Source organism: Fusarium solani, assembly GCF_023522795.1.
Source record: "Fusarium solani strain SB1 chromosome Unknown bctg00000013, whole genome shotgun sequence".
Classification (NCBI taxonomy): domain Eukaryota; kingdom Fungi; phylum Ascomycota; class Sordariomycetes; order Hypocreales; family Nectriaceae; genus Fusarium; species Fusarium solani.
This window is the reverse complement of record NW_027072145.1, coordinates 395,100-409,958: the sequence shown is the minus strand read 5'-3', so window position 1 is coordinate 409,958 and position 14,859 is coordinate 395,100. Positions and strand designations below refer to the sequence as shown.

Genomic DNA, 14,859 nt, shown 5'->3' with positions numbered 1-14,859 from the left:
AGTGCACTCAGCATCCCTGCGTGACACAACAACAGGTGGACCGCTGCTGCTGGCGAGTCGATAGCGTGCCGATAGAATCGCTTTAGTGGCTGGCTAGCATACTGTCGGCAGTCGTGCTGGTAATTCGTTCAGATTAAGAAAGATCCCTGGGTTGCGACACGACAGTGGATACGCAGTAGCTCAAACACCAGACCCTCCCAGCGCTCGGGACACATAGCGCCCAATGCCTTTCAGACCACACCCATAGGCCTCGTTCCAAAAGGCGTTGGCGGGCCCATAGGGACCGGTCACGTGTTGAAATTTCTTTCCTTTCACTTATCACTTGGAACATCGCGCGCCATCGTGCAACGTTTCACGCAACGCGTTGCGCGCTCTTCATCCAGTCTCTCCAGCCTAAGAATCTCCTTTTCTGTCGCCTTGTTGGTTTCACTACTTTTCTCGTTCACACGCCCTTCCTCTTCCTCTTTTCGTTTTCGCTCCCTTCGAGGAAAGTTAGGAAAACGAGGTGCGCTCCAATTAGGGGGGGCCGACGCGACGGCGCGTGAAGTGTGGGCTCGTTTGCGCGAAGGAGGTGGAAGGGACTTCGAAGTGACTGTCTGTTGGATTGAGGCTGGTTTTTCCCAAGACACGCCATTGACGACGCCGGGAGAAAAAAAAAAAAAAAAAAGGCTGGGTATCAACCGGGACGACTAACAAGCGACAAGTGACGGGATTTGACCGCTCTCGCGAAATTGCGCTTTTGCGCGTGAGGGGATTGCAGGTGCCTATCGGCCGGTCCACATCAATCGGATTACCAACTACGATTCCATTGTCGGGCTTTCGTCCTACGCGCCCTTCGGTTACTCATTTCCAATTTCCAGTCTATCACCTCAGCTTGTCCTTTGGGTGGCTCGTCCATTTCCCGCCCCCTTGGAGCACGCGCCCCACGACTCTATTTCGCCCCTCGGACTATCGGACTGTAGCTGGAGCCATAGCGATCTTCCAATTCCTCCGACTCGACCCAGCCTTTCTTCTCTTTTTCTGGTCTAAGTTGTGGGACTTGCTCGGCCGCCAGCAGCTTGCCCACTCGAGCCGCACTTTTCTCCAGCTGGAGGCGGTCACGTGCGTCCCGCATTCGACATTGACTGAAAGCATCACTTATGCCAACATCCACCAACACATAAGACATTTGATCTTTCCTTGAATCTCAGCCATCTTCGACGATTCTTCAAGGGCGACTTTCAGCCTCAACGCGGCCCAAAATGGCTACCGTGGATGATACCGCGGCCGGGGAGGCGCTCCCAGTGGAGGAACACAAGTCCGTTTGGGACAAGACAGAACGCAATTTCTGGACCAACCTTCGTCGCCAACGAGAAGCAGAAAACAACATGGTCGAGCAAGAGTTTCAAAAGTCTACGACCGAACTCCGAATCAAACTTCGTGAGCTCACCGGACAACGAAGCCAGCTGAGCGAGTCGCAAGCGCGGCTAGCTCGAGAACTAGCTAAGGTCGAGGCCGAGCTAGCCCGCGTGACTGAGGAGTGTGAAGTGAAGACAGATCGACTGAAGCGCATTGAACAAGACTACCACGAGTCGCGACAGGCGAGGATCGAAACTCAGCAGAAGATCTGGAAGACGATGCGTCGGTTTTTCAAGGAGAAGAGGGGCGAGGACCCCGACGTCGAGGACTCCGAAGACCCCGACATGGAAGCCCTTGGCCTTCCTCGGGAATTACCGGAACTCTCAAACGTCAGTGGAAATGTTCTTCGGAGAGAGGTCGCCGATGATTCCATCCAAGTGAGAACCGACCAATCGGCTACCCATGGAGAGAGCATGGAAGGTGTTGAGCATCACGACGACGAGAACGCCGCTGACAAACCCGCATCTGATGTTGTGGTGGACGTTGTCGATGCTGATGGCAATGTGATCGGACCGGTGGAACGCATCGAGCCGTGGAATCAATGGGTGGAAGGAATCCAGGAACTCGAAATTCGGAGACCCGTCAAGATCCGTCGCGGTCGCCGTTTCAACGACTCGCATCTTACTAGCATTTATGAGCGAACCGAAGCCAAGGGCGTCAAGTGGCTATCCTGCATGATCCAGGCCACCGGAGAGATTCAGTCCAAGCGATGCTGGTCGTGCAATAAGAATCAGGGAGCTTTCGATGATTGTATTATTGTCGGTGGTGACCTCTTTCAGAGATGTGGCAACTGTGAGTGGAACCGTCAGCGTTGCCACGGCGCATCTGGAGATACGATTGACATAGTGGCTTCGAGGGAAAGGTCGCGCCAGCAGAGGGAGGCCAATGGGTCACACACCAGACCTGAGCCGGAACCGGAGCCTCCGCACCTGGAGATCCAACCGAGACCTGAGCCTGCACCCGAGCCACAGCCCGAACAGGCACCTCGAACTGAGGAACCAGTCTGCGTGTCTTCGCATCATCCTTCGCCCCAGCCTGTCCATCAGCCTGTTCCTCCGCCGGCTCCTGAACGAGCTCCCGAACTGGCTTACAGGCGTGCCTACGAGCCTCCTCCCGCACCAGTCAGCTGCCCTGCTCCCCTACCCAGGCCCGATCTTGCTCTAGAGCGTATGGTAGAGGCTATGGTAACACCATCTCAGTCTCAACCTCAACCTAGGCCTGAAGTCCCACGTTCCGCCCTTCCTTCGCATGTCCCGCGACCTACACGGCCTGGCATTCTTCAGCCCACTACCGAGTTCGACACGCCCATGGAAGACACATCGGCTCCCAATAGCACTCAACCAGCGCGGGAGCCTGAGGAGATGCCGATACCACAAGAGTATCGAGTTACCACTGGATTCACGCCGGCCAACGTTCGCAGTAGACCCCCATCAGCCGAGCGAGCGGAGCGGCCAACACCGGCTTCCATGCCCATCGAACCGTCGCCTCAGCTGACGGAATCTCCTTCTGAGGAGCCTCTGGAGGAGATCACCCGAGATAATCTAGTGCTCCGGCACAATGGAGAAGTCTACACTTACCCTGAGTGCGTTGAGGGTGTACCCCTGGTCAAGATCAACGAAAATCACCCCTATTGGGAGCCTAACTGGCCAAATGTGAGAACACTGATTGAGCCGCAGCTCGCTCGATGGCGCGAGAAACACGAGGCTGCAATCGATGCCGGTCCGAAGCAAGAAAAGGGTGGCTCGTCCAAGTATCAGATCGGTCAGCTGGTCAATCGTGGCGTCAAAATCCTTGAGTTTCACGAACAGGGCCCGGTCAGCCCGTATCAGCTCCTCAGCAAGAAGTACATCCAGTCAGGAAAGGGCAGCATCACGTCCTACGATGCGCTCTTCCGTTTATCTGAAACGATGTCGGAGTTGGAAAAGTTCAAGTTGGATATCCAGCCAATTGAGTGGATGCGACAGCGCCTGCACGAGCTAATCCTGGCCGAGGGCGCCAGCTTCAACTTGCCTCGAACGATCCATGACTTCTATCACGACCCGAAGCTGACTGCCCTTCGATACAAGCATGGCTTCAAGAACATCGGCCGTCCCTCTGGATTGAAGGCGCGTCAGAGCCAGGGCAGTCCAAGCGACACACCCAAGCCTCTGAAGAAGCGCAAGAGCTTGCATTCTGTTGCTAGCACGCCTCGCGAAACGTCCTTTATCGACCAACCTCCCTTGGCTACTCAAGTTCCCATGGGGCCTAACAGCCCATTTAACATTCATCTTCATAAGCGACCCAAGGTCTTGCCGCCCGCTTCCAGTCCGGTTCACGACGAGTTCCACATCGACGCATGGTCTGATACGGACTCACATAGTGGTGGCGAAATCACCGAGTATGACTGGCGCCTCTACCAGGTCAAAAACCGAGTATTCACGAGCTCGACGGCAGTCACCCAGTACTGGACCTGGATTGAGCAAGCCGCCTGCTTCCAGCACCAAGTCCTTAAGAACGTCAGCCCTGCCTCGTGGGGTTTGTTTAAGGATCACATTGACTTCCATGTTAACCTTGACGAGATTGAGGAAGTGATATGGAACATTGAGGCGCTTCGCATTCACATCATCATGCGCAAGGTCAACGTTACGATGGACAAGTCGGATGGAGCACCTCGTGGCGATGTAATGGCATCTTTCAAGCGGGATCGAACTATGCGGCGGTTCCTGTTCTTTTGTAGGGAGAAGGGAGTCAGGATGCTGAAGCAGACGACGTAAGTACCAATCTTGCCTCGACAGCTCATTTGCATAGAGCCTCCAAGCATTGCATGTGGAAAGGTAACTAACAAGGTTCACAGGGAGGAGCTCGGCCATCGCTGGCAGATGATGCAATCAGAACTGCTTCCAGACGTCGATGACCGCGGCGAGTCTAATAAACACCTGCTAGAATAGTTTTCTCATCTGGAACGAGAGCCGCCCCTGACAACTATGCCTTGCGTCAGTGAGTTATCGACGATTAATTTTATATGGGAAATTTTTTGGCGCTTGCGTGGCATAGGTCAGCCGGCGATTAAAATGAGCACCAGCCGGCAATTACCAGTTTGACCACTACGAGGGCTACAGTGAAGCTAAAAGTAGCTAAGAATATCGAACTGATATCTGCGATTTAATTAATACCGATATTTCTTCATAAAAATATATGATTGCAAGATTGTGGGCGTATTTACTTCGTGATGTCTTTTTTTGATGGTTGTTGAGTGACAGGGTTTTAGAACATGGGTTGTGCCGCCGTGGCCATTAAGAACGCGTCTCGACTTGCGAGGCACAGAGGTGGCTGCAGACCATCAGTCTCGTTATGTTCAGCTTGAAGAAAGTCAATATGAAATAAGGGGTTAGATGAGTTATTAATATTGAGAAGTAGCCAGGGTGAGTTGGGCAAGAAATCTTAATCTTTGGTTCTCTAAACTTGTTCGCAATGGATTACTTCATACACATACCGGAATACCGGCTTCTCAGTTGCCGCTCTTGTCTGATTATGGTAACTCGACGACGTATCAAAAACCATCTTTAGAGTTCTCCCCACCATCCAGGCATTACCGAGATCAAGGAAGTGCAGAAGTGGGCATCCAAGATTAATATTATCCAAGATCAACAAGAGATCCACGATAGTCTTCCGCTTGTACCCGACGGCACGCCGCCAATTGCTGCATTGGGTGGGCCAAAGACGGGAGGATTCCGCTGCACGTTTGTATCAGAAGATAGCACGACTGTATCGACTTGCCGATATGTGGGCACGAGTTTGAAACGAATACGGCAGCATCTGAAGGATAAACACGAGTGGGATCTAAAGCTAAAGGCTGGCCGACGCTCAGCTGCTATGGCTGAACAAGAGCGAAGCAATAATCCATGGAGGAGCGGGGTTCTCTATCAACGATTCTTCTTGACGGGTTCTCGTAGCGAGTACTTCGAGGTGGCAAGGGGACTAAATCTCGACGGGCTCAGATCTGAAGACCACGGCTCGCAGGTCGGACTTCAGCAGGCCATTGACGCATTCCAGCGTAAGAGCAATAATGTCCGGAGTCAAGAGGCAGGGCGAATTGATGCGAGAACGATTTTACTGCACCGAATCCGTGGCTTCGTCGGCTTGGCTCTGCTCTCCACTTAAAGGACTTTAGCGGGAAAAAGGACTTTTTGAGGGACTTGATCACCATGGAATACGAAGTCGATCCGAACGACCCGGACGAGTCAGACGATGCTCAGCTTCGGTTCATACATATCGCATTCGATCGAATAGTCAACCACGCCAAAGCCGTCATCACACCAGATACCGTCTCTTAGGATGCTTTGTTCGAGGTAAACCGCAAGGACCTTATCAAGGAGCGGTCCAAGCCGTTTCACTTCCGGTTCAAGGCCGAGACCCAGAGGCGTTATACGGTTGTGGTTAAACAACTACTTGCTTAGATTGTTCGGTGTATGTCTTTCGAGGACAAGGCAGATCGGCCACCGTTCAAGCTGAGCAGGAGGCAACAAAACGCTTATGATATCATGATGGCGCACGCAGATGACTTGACTATCGCTTAGAAAGACCATGGTGGTGACCCGGAAGTACTCGAGATTTCCAGGCTTCTCGATCTGCTGGAGAGCGACGTTCTAGAACTTTACATCTCCATTCTTAATCATTTTACCAAAGACACCGAGTATGACAGTATTCTCGTCAGCTTCTTGACGGTTCTCAGTGTACGTGCGGGTGGTACTTGGGAGGGCTAAGCAAATTTCACACCGCAGCTTTCTAGTCTGCAGCCACTGTGTGCCTCGCAAGTCGAGCCGCGCTCTTATTGGATACTGTGGTTGAACCCATGCTCTTAAACCCCGTCTTACTCGACAACCATCAAAAAAAGTTATCATGAAGCAAATACATTCAGAAACTCACAATCATACATATCTACGAAAAAAGATGGGCATCAATCGAATCGCAGACATTTATTCCATAATATCACCAGTTTTTAAACTCACCGTAACTGTTAGAGCGGTCAAACTGTTAATTGCCGGCTGGTGCTCATTTTAATCGCCACCTGACCCATATCTTACAAGCGCCAAAAAATTTCCCATACAAAATTAATTGCTGTTATTGAATTGCGCAGTGATGCTGGGTGTGATTGATAAAATCAAGGTTGTTATTATTATTGTCATGGTGAGAGCTCCCTAAGGGTTTATATCCCATGCGATTTCATCTAGGACTTTCAACATTCAATCTAGGACTTTGTGATGTGACCCTGAAGTGAGGGGGAAGCTCCCAATTATTCCAACAATTGCCAGGGACCCGCTGGCGTAAGGCATAAGTGTCGGGGTTCCCGGACCACAGACTAAGACCTAGCTTTATCGTGCTCAATAACTACCACGGCACTGGAAAAGAGCGTCCTGCTACGAGAAACCATCTTCAGTCAGTCATTAGAGTGAGTCCCATCTCCTGCTGCCTCTCTTCCCTGCCCTCGTCGCCATCCTCTCCAGCTTCCCTAGAGGCGAGTCAAGCGACTCGAACGGCTTCGCGAGAACTGTCGATGACCGCAAGCTGCGGCATGACGATGCTCATTTGTTTATCATATCGCTATTTGATATTTTAAATCGTTTGTTTAACCCCTGCGGCCCTATGCTAGGTTCTCTTCGTGATCCTCTGCAGACTCGACTCTATTTTGCTCAAGTCGCACACGCGATGATCATCATTTCGCCACCACTCCCATATTGCTATCTCATCCACTTTCCAGCGACAAAATATGAGACGGAAAAAAATTGACCGCGTATCCTTAGGCAAACTCTGACCATTTCAACCCGAGGACCCAGGTCGAGGATGCGTCTCACGAGGTCTCGCCGTTCCCACGCGGACACTGAGCTCAGCAACTCTGGCGGCGAAATGAGGGCAGCAAGCCCAGCCGCAGCCTCCGAGGTGTCATCAGCCGACACCGTCGTCATCCCTACTCCTCAATCTGGATCCATTTCTGGAGATGACAGTCCGGCCCAAGACTCAGAGCAGTCCTCCATAAACCGTTCCAGTCTGCGCCGACGGAAGCCTGCCAAGCAATCAGACAACCAGGTAGCAGCCCAGACACCAGTCGCTACCAAGCCCATCCGGAAACCCTGTTCCAAGGCGACTTCTAAACGAGCTCCGCGGACTATCGCGCGCATCAAGGACTTGGCTGGCGCCGAGATCGCACGCGTTGAGGACGCTCAGGAACGCGCAGACCGCCACGCCAAATGGAGAGAACACGCCAACGCCCTGGCTGCAAGTACTCAGAATCTTGACCAAGCTCAAAATCCGCACATCGCTGCAGCACGTCTGTGGTCAAAGACAACCGCCGATTCCACCAAGTCTCACGGAGGCATCAAGTACGAGCGCAAGTTCAAAGGCCCGTTCACCGGCAAGCTCGTGTCGCAGGGCATTCTTATTGATATCGACGGAGAGGAACATGTCGAGTATCGGGTGCTTGCTAAGCTGCCTTAATTTTTGGGCAATGGGTATCGAGACACGGCTGTTGCGGCATTTCTCACGCACACACGATTTTCGGAGGATAGGGTTTTGTTTTGGTGGGCGGGTTTCCGTCCCTGGGAGGCCTCGTAAACTCGGAGGAATTTGTTTTCCGCAGCGAGTACCATGTTTTAGTTCATCTCAAGCCAACTACCGATTCTCAGTGGCGATAGACTATCTTGCTGGAATGCGACGCCGTCCGTGAACCCAGCATCGATTGCCAAGTGGCTTTGTTGCCCCAAACCCAATTCCACAGCCAAGTTGCCCCCAACGCCATCATATCTGAAGCCCTCGACTCCTCTCTTGGCATGGGTCACATATATATTGGATTAATAGAGAGCACATGCCTTTTCAAGCTTGCGATCAATCTTGTGCTCTCGAAAATTGTGTTGAAGTATAAGTCTCAACAGTCTTCTGGGGGTAACCCATTTTTGATTCAACAAATTGTTCCTAGGCCATTTGTAGGTCACACCGCTGGACTAAAACTCACTCGGGTCTCCCCGCTAAATAAAGCGTCGTCGGATGCAGGTTCATTGTACCCAGCCCTAACTGAAATGTAGAGACGCGCAACTGGTCTCGAAATAAGATAGCCATGCAATGGCCCAGCAGAAGAGCGTAGTAGAAGTCTGCCGTTGGCGAGGGCGTCAACCGTAGCTATCCACGCCGTCGTTATGGCGTGCTCGGACTCTCGCATCAGCGTCAGCTGACATGCCTCCAGGCTTCAGCTGTCTGTGCTGGAAAGCTTGAGAATACATCCTTTCAATAGCCAGATGCGGTCCGGACGACAGATACAGCGAGCTTCATACGACTTGCAATTGTCAACCACCCAATTTCCGCATGGCTCAGAGGAAGGCAGAAGTGGGCTACCGCGTACGTTGAGAACAGACGCTCTGCAATCAATTGGTACAAGGGTTATCAGAGCGAGGATGATTGCACAATTATTGCTGCAACAAAGGATCAAACTTGGCGTCGCATTGTCGCCTTCGATCATCCACATCGATGTCGCTGGCCGTTTCTTTCAAAGCTATCTATATCCCCTGGTTCACGGTAGGTTTCAGCCCGAAAATGGACACGTTGGAGATATTTACTGAAAGGCAGTCTTCGATGTCAACGGCAGATGATCCCGCTGTCTCCCGGCTTCACGGACGGTTGGGAGCGACCTTTGCGGAAGAAGTCGACGTTTGGCGTGTTGAAGTATAAGTCTCAACAGTCTTCTGGAGGTAACCCCATTTTTGTTTTAACATGGCGAGATAGAGAGACCAGCAACCGGCCTTCCAATGTGGGGGACAGCCGTAAAGCGGCACAGAAACCTTGGTTGGGGGGCGGATGGCCAGTCTCCGGTTATCAGCGGAGCAGCACATGCTGCCAAGTCTGAAAGGAAGTTGACCTGTCACGGCTAATCACATGATGCTTGGCCCTTGTTTATTTCGGTTCAAGTACTCAAAAATGACCGCTGCCGAGATCTTATCTCTAAGGGACAATAACAGATACCCGTCAAGTGAAAAGATAATACCAGATGAAAGCTGTCTCGTCTCGGTGCTCCGGTATTCCCTTATACAGCAACTCATCATATCCTCCAAACACAAATCCATACCGCTTGTAGAACCGACAAGCCGGGACATTGTTGTTTTGAGTCTCCAATCGCACCCCCGCTACTCCAAGCTGGCGGGCCCATATGACAGCAGCGTCGAGGAGTCGTTTTCCGTGCCCTTGGCCGCGAATACTCTTGTCTAGGGCGATGTCGTTGAGTGTGACGACATTGTTCCACGATTTGGCTGCATGCGCATACCCCAAGATCTGTCCATCCCGATTCACTGTGAAAACGACTGTGTCGAGGTCATCCAAATTGGCAAAGTCCTCCTCATCGAACCCGTAGGTCTTCAACTTCGGCGTGGTACGAGTTGTGATGATTTCTGTGCCCTTGAAGAGATGGTCGTAGGGTTTGGCGATGACTTCGCTGATCTCAAAGGAAAAGTCTCGACCGGCGACTTTCTCCTTCGTAAGGCTCCTTGATTTTGTGATTTCCATCTTGAAGGTGTTGATTCCAAGGATCATGATACCGAAGAATAGGAAATGATTGGGATGAGCCATGTGTCCTAGCTTTGATCTCAAATGTTGAAGCGTCAAGGGCGTACGACCTTCGCCGGTGACTCATCATCTTGAAGAATCAGCCGGAAGAAATTCAACCAATTAGAACACCTTGTTGGCCAGATCTTCTGCTTGCCCAAGAAACACACATTTTGCAACGACAGCACGTTCTATGTCATTTCGTTATAGCCAGCCTGTCAGACAATTGGCTCCACAGGGATCATTGATGGCACCAGTCAATTGATGAGAATTATCTGAAGAACAAAGGAAATTGAACAGCCATGTGTTTGGGCACAGCTATTTAAGCTCATGTCGTTAGGATTGGAATCCTTGATGCGACAAGCTAGATGTGGAACAGGATACACGACCCCTAAGTACGGGCCGCGTTTCATATCCAGTCGCACGGACCTAGTGGTGATGTGCGACACCTATCCACCGAATGAAGAATGGGCCTGCAGAGGCAGTGGGGTGCAGATATGCAGCCCCGGATCAAGCGGCACTTGCCGCAGCACGGACCAGCTCAAGGGTTAGGCTCTGCAACGGTCCATGGAGAGGAGGGCCAGTCTCAAATGATGGGATGTTCACAAGTCATCTATGGTCTCTGGCCGCCTCCTTTTCTCAATAACCTTTGTCATTATTGCACCTCATAGAGATGTAAGATTAAGTCTTCCATGACTACGTGTCTCGCTCCTTTCCCTCACTTTCGCCTCATATCCACCGCCACGTTGCGTGAAATTCAATGAGTGTTGTGCTATGCACTCGTGGACGAAGAATGAGAAGGGGGAAGGAGAAAAGAAGGCTCTGCAACCTCGGTGCCGCTCGCTTGGTCCAACCGTCCTTTCGCTCGCGCGGACCGTGCCCACATTATTTTGAGATCGACATGAACTCGAAATGACCCACACCGTGGCTGCAGGGGGCTTTACAGCGGAAGCCAGTCAGGCTTGCAAGATGGCATACGATTGGTACACGCACTCGCTGATGCTACCCGCTCCGTGTAACCGTAATCTTGGGTTCATCACGGCGCCAAGCCAAGGGCGCGCTTCAAGGCGCGTGAGGCGCGGCACTTGGGCGACACTGCATCTGGAAGCGACCTTTAGCTTGCTCAAGTTGGCCCGCTCTATTCCAACGGGTAGCCATTGGAGAAACACCTTCCCGTGGGAGATGCAACCCTTCTCCTAGAGCGGAGAAACGTTTTAAAAATTTTGCCTCAAGTACAAACGCCATATCTACCTGTCGGTATCTTGCTTCATCCTGCTACAGAGCTCCATCGAAAACAGGGCAGAAAATCTCTTGCTAGACCTCTATGGCTCGCTAGTGTCTGGTATTACCAATATTAATAAGAGTATGGAGTGCGTTCGTGCTTAATGTATTTATCCTAGATGTGGCGGCGTAGTTGCTTTTTCGAACGGGGACCTCCTTTCGTACGGAGTACGTTTTGGGAACGGACCAAGGGTGATGGAACGGCCTGGTCGGCATGCTTTTTACAATAAAATAAGTACTACTCCACGCTTCCCCTTGGTTGCCTTTCTGCTTCCTCTTGCGCACTTTCCCCTTCGCTTTTATTGTCTCCTCAATTCTCTTGGTTGTCGCTTCCAAATGCACTTTCCATAAGCGTGGTTTTCGTCTTAAAGCGAACCACTCTGTTAGCATCGCAATAGGCTCTCGAGTAACGCGCCGCAACGATAGCACGCTGGCCCTAGCGTCCCGGCCCCTCTCTGTCGCACTCGTCTCGTTGTTGCGGCCGCCCGCTGCCGCCGGATTCCCCTGGTGCTCTGATACGGGCCGTATCATACGGCCAACCCCAAGGTGTCACTCCCTGGCCCCCCATTTCCCCTTCCATTCACTGCAATACGCAGGTTTCTGCTAAGCGCTGCAGGCGAGCTAGAGTCGTCTTCCGGCGCACCCTGCGGTCTGTTGACTTCATCGCGGCGAGCCGCTCAGATGGAGCACCGGCCAGAGTCTGATCGTCCGCTAAAGCGCGTCAAGTACCAGCAGCATGACAACGACACAATCCCAGTGAATATAGCCGCTGCCCATCCAAGGGATTCCAACAATATAAATAGGCACTTGGCCACTGGTGTCCCGTTGTTTGATAATCCAATAGAATTGTCTGTGGGCTTGACATCTCCATCGCAGGTGCCCTTCAATCTTGCTACGGAATTCAAGTGTTGTTGGGGACCGACTTTCTCAGGTAAGGAAACGAGCCTGCCCGCGCATTCACCGCCTCTTTCCAGCCTTTCTTCCCCTCGTTCCACATTCGCGCCTTTATTGACGGGGTCTCCCCTCTCGTCCGGACTCCTTGTCGTTCCTATAATATCCTTGTGATTGGTGTCGATATGGTGCTCGGCTCATGAACGTGAAGCCTTGGGCATTGAGATGAGAGAGAACATGATGCACCCCCTCACCGCGCTCAATCTCACCCCTGGGCGAATCCTGCTCAGAACCGATCTTCGTTCATGGTCCCTGCCTCGTCATTGTTCCATTTCCGATCGAAAGAAACCAAAGCCGCCTAGTAAACCGGTCGCGCTATAGTAGTAGACTAATGAAGTCGTTGAGCTGACATTTCATGCAGTACCCCAGCCATGTTCTCATCAAGCTCCTCAGCCAACTCGCCTACCTCATCTGCTGCCCGCGGTACCGGCTGCCTCTACAAAGCTCGCAGCCGATCCTCAAGGTCCCGAGAGCCATGAGCCGGTAGACAGAACGGTTCTCATCAGCCCCTTCACGGACCGTGAACATAGAGTGTCGGTGTCAACCATTCCGCGCTTTCTCCGACCTAAAAATGGCCAGATCAATGGCTATGTGAAGTTCAACTGGCCATCTCGACAGCCGTCGAGACGGCCATCCACCCTTGCTGTGCCACCATCATCCAACGATGGTATAGAGGATGTCACTACGGACTCGACGCAGCTATCTACTGTCAGTCGGCGTTCCAGTGTTGTGACCCTCATCGGGCCCATGCCTGCGCCATACGCGGCGACTAGCATGTCTGTTTTACCAGTGAAGACCGATATGGCCTGGACAAATGTGCTCCCGCAAACGATGGCGACAAACCTTCCAACACCACCTCAAGAGTCTGCATTGCAAGCCATGACGACCGATCAGCCGAGAATGCTGCCACCACAATTTGGCTTCCAAGCCAAGATGGATCGCATCGATAGGCGGTTATTTGAATTCTGTACGTCCGTAATCTATGTCCCTGTAAAGGGACATACAATACCTTGTTGGGTTTGCCGAGCGACTCCTCATGAATTGATCACAGATACGAAGAATTGGTGTCCGGGAAGGAGCATTCTCAACCACACGAACCTATGGTTAAGGGACTTGGCACCGATGCATAAGAACGAAGGCATCCTATACGCCATTCAGAGCTTGGCTGGGGTATATATCTATGATTACCTGCCGGATGAGCTTATTCGGCAACGAATCAATGAACGGTATGTGATGGCAGACGAGTATTTCAGCAAGCTTCTTGTTGCTCCAGAGAGCAGACGAATCGGGGAGGGGATGAAGTCATTACCATGGCTGTTATCCTCTCCATGCAAGATGTACGTGTAACCGCAAACCGTTGTCGAATGATCGCGCTCCGTCGACACCTTGTCGTAACAAGATCTTACTCTCATTTAGATTGTCCTAACCGAGCGGCGGCTCAAGAAACCTTCCTCCCCTCGCTGGTTGGAAGGGTTCAAACAAGGCGAGTACTTGCTCCACAAAACAGATCCCGGTTGCCGATTCTGGAAAGACCACAACGTCCAATATAGCGATCTCCGCATCTCCCAGTCCATCATCGTCGGCCGAGCGGTCATTCTTGCCCAGCCAATGATGGCGCTCCCTTCGCCAGCCACGCTGAAACCCGAGGAAGAGGCCGGTAGATTTGGCTGGCTTCTCTATGGCACCGAGAAGGACATGTTTGAGATCCACGGCGGATGTGGCTTTTCCAAGAAGCTGCTGCATACCATGAGCCAAGTGACGTACTGCGCGGCCCGCCTGCAGCAAGAACCCAACAGCACCATTGTTCCCATCACGGCACGGTATCTTCACCGTCAACTCCAAGAGATGCGGCAGTGGAGTCGAGAAGGCATATCGTGGGAGGACGCCCAAACACGCCCTCCAACGATAGAATGGGTCAGATCGAAGTCGGACGACACAATCATCGACTCGAACCGGGAAATGACGGATGTAACGGCCGAGGCGTGGAGAATTGCTGCGATCATTTACTTGCAATGTCGACTATTAAGGTATGGATGAAGTATGGATGAAGAAGCAGAGTCGGGACGGGTGGAGGAGGGATTTGATTTGGCTTGAGACCTTCCTTCCGCGCTGCGGTAATCGTCATGAGGACTCAGAGTGCTCATTGGACTTTTAGGCTGCCTCGAAACCACCCCGGCGTTCTTGCTAATTTAACGGACCTCGCGAAGTGCATCCGCATCATGCCGACATCGGGCTCACACTTTACGGCACAAGCACCTCTACTCCCAGTTTTTTTCTTGGGCATGCTCGCAACGCTCCCCGACCACAAGAACGTATCACGGGACTGGTTTGAGGAGGTCGTTCGAATACCAGTGCGGAGTGTAAGTGGAGAATTGCCATTTGCTTCTTTGAGTCCTACCAGTCGGGCAGGCTGGTTCTGGCGCTACTCTGGTCTACTGCAATTGCGTTACAGAATTACGGTGCTAACAAACTCTTATCAGAGCGTTCCTCCACTGTATCAAGCTCTGAAGCGCATCTGGGCCTGGATCGACACTGATGTGAGGATCCCATCTGCGCCCACGGCCCTGTTCAGGTCTATCGGCAAGAGGTACGCTTGGTGGGAAAGCCTCGTTGCAAGCGTCCATGTAAAGGAAAAGGAGATCCTGTGCCTGACCTAGATGACTGCGG

The 14,859-nt window shown here is 52.1% G+C and overlaps 4 protein-coding genes across 4 annotated transcripts; 3 read left to right on the top strand and 1 right to left on the bottom strand.

Annotated features, from left to right (window-relative positions):
* Positions 1-1,241: 1,241 nt before the first annotated feature.
* Positions 1,242-6,140, top strand: MRS44_017037 (uncharacterized protein; the record flags this gene model as incomplete). The annotated part of the gene is made up of 4 exons (XM_065617552.1): positions 1,242-4,147; positions 4,232-4,283; positions 4,945-5,431; positions 5,959-6,140. The coding sequence occupies 4 exons, from the start codon at positions 1,242-1,244 to the stop codon at positions 6,138-6,140; spliced, it is 3,627 nt and encodes a 1,208-aa protein (XP_065473624.1).
* A 1,141-nt stretch (positions 6,141-7,281) lies between these two features.
* Positions 7,282-7,869, top strand: MRS44_017036 (uncharacterized protein; the record flags this gene model as incomplete). Its single annotated transcript, XM_065617551.1, has 1 exon — positions 7,282-7,869. The coding sequence occupies one exon, from the start codon at positions 7,282-7,284 to the stop codon at positions 7,867-7,869; it is 588 nt and encodes a 195-aa protein (XP_065473623.1).
* Positions 7,870-9,387: 1,518 nt separating this feature from the next.
* MRS44_017035 (uncharacterized protein) lies at positions 9,388-9,921 on the bottom strand (the record flags this gene model as incomplete). Its single annotated transcript, XM_046278918.1, has 1 exon — positions 9,388-9,921. One exon carries the CDS (start codon positions 9,919-9,921, stop codon positions 9,388-9,390), a length of 534 nt encoding a protein of 177 aa, XP_046127184.1.
* A 2,451-nt stretch (positions 9,922-12,372) lies between these two features.
* On the top strand, positions 12,373-14,849 carry MRS44_017034 (uncharacterized protein; the record flags this gene model as incomplete). Its single annotated transcript, XM_065617550.1, has 7 exons — positions 12,373-12,493; positions 12,554-13,159; positions 13,244-13,418; positions 13,466-13,529; positions 13,609-14,219; positions 14,348-14,552; positions 14,673-14,849. 7 exons carry the CDS (start codon positions 12,373-12,375, stop codon positions 14,847-14,849), a joined length of 1,959 nt encoding a protein of 652 aa, XP_065473622.1.
* Positions 14,850-14,859: the final 10 nt, after the last annotated feature.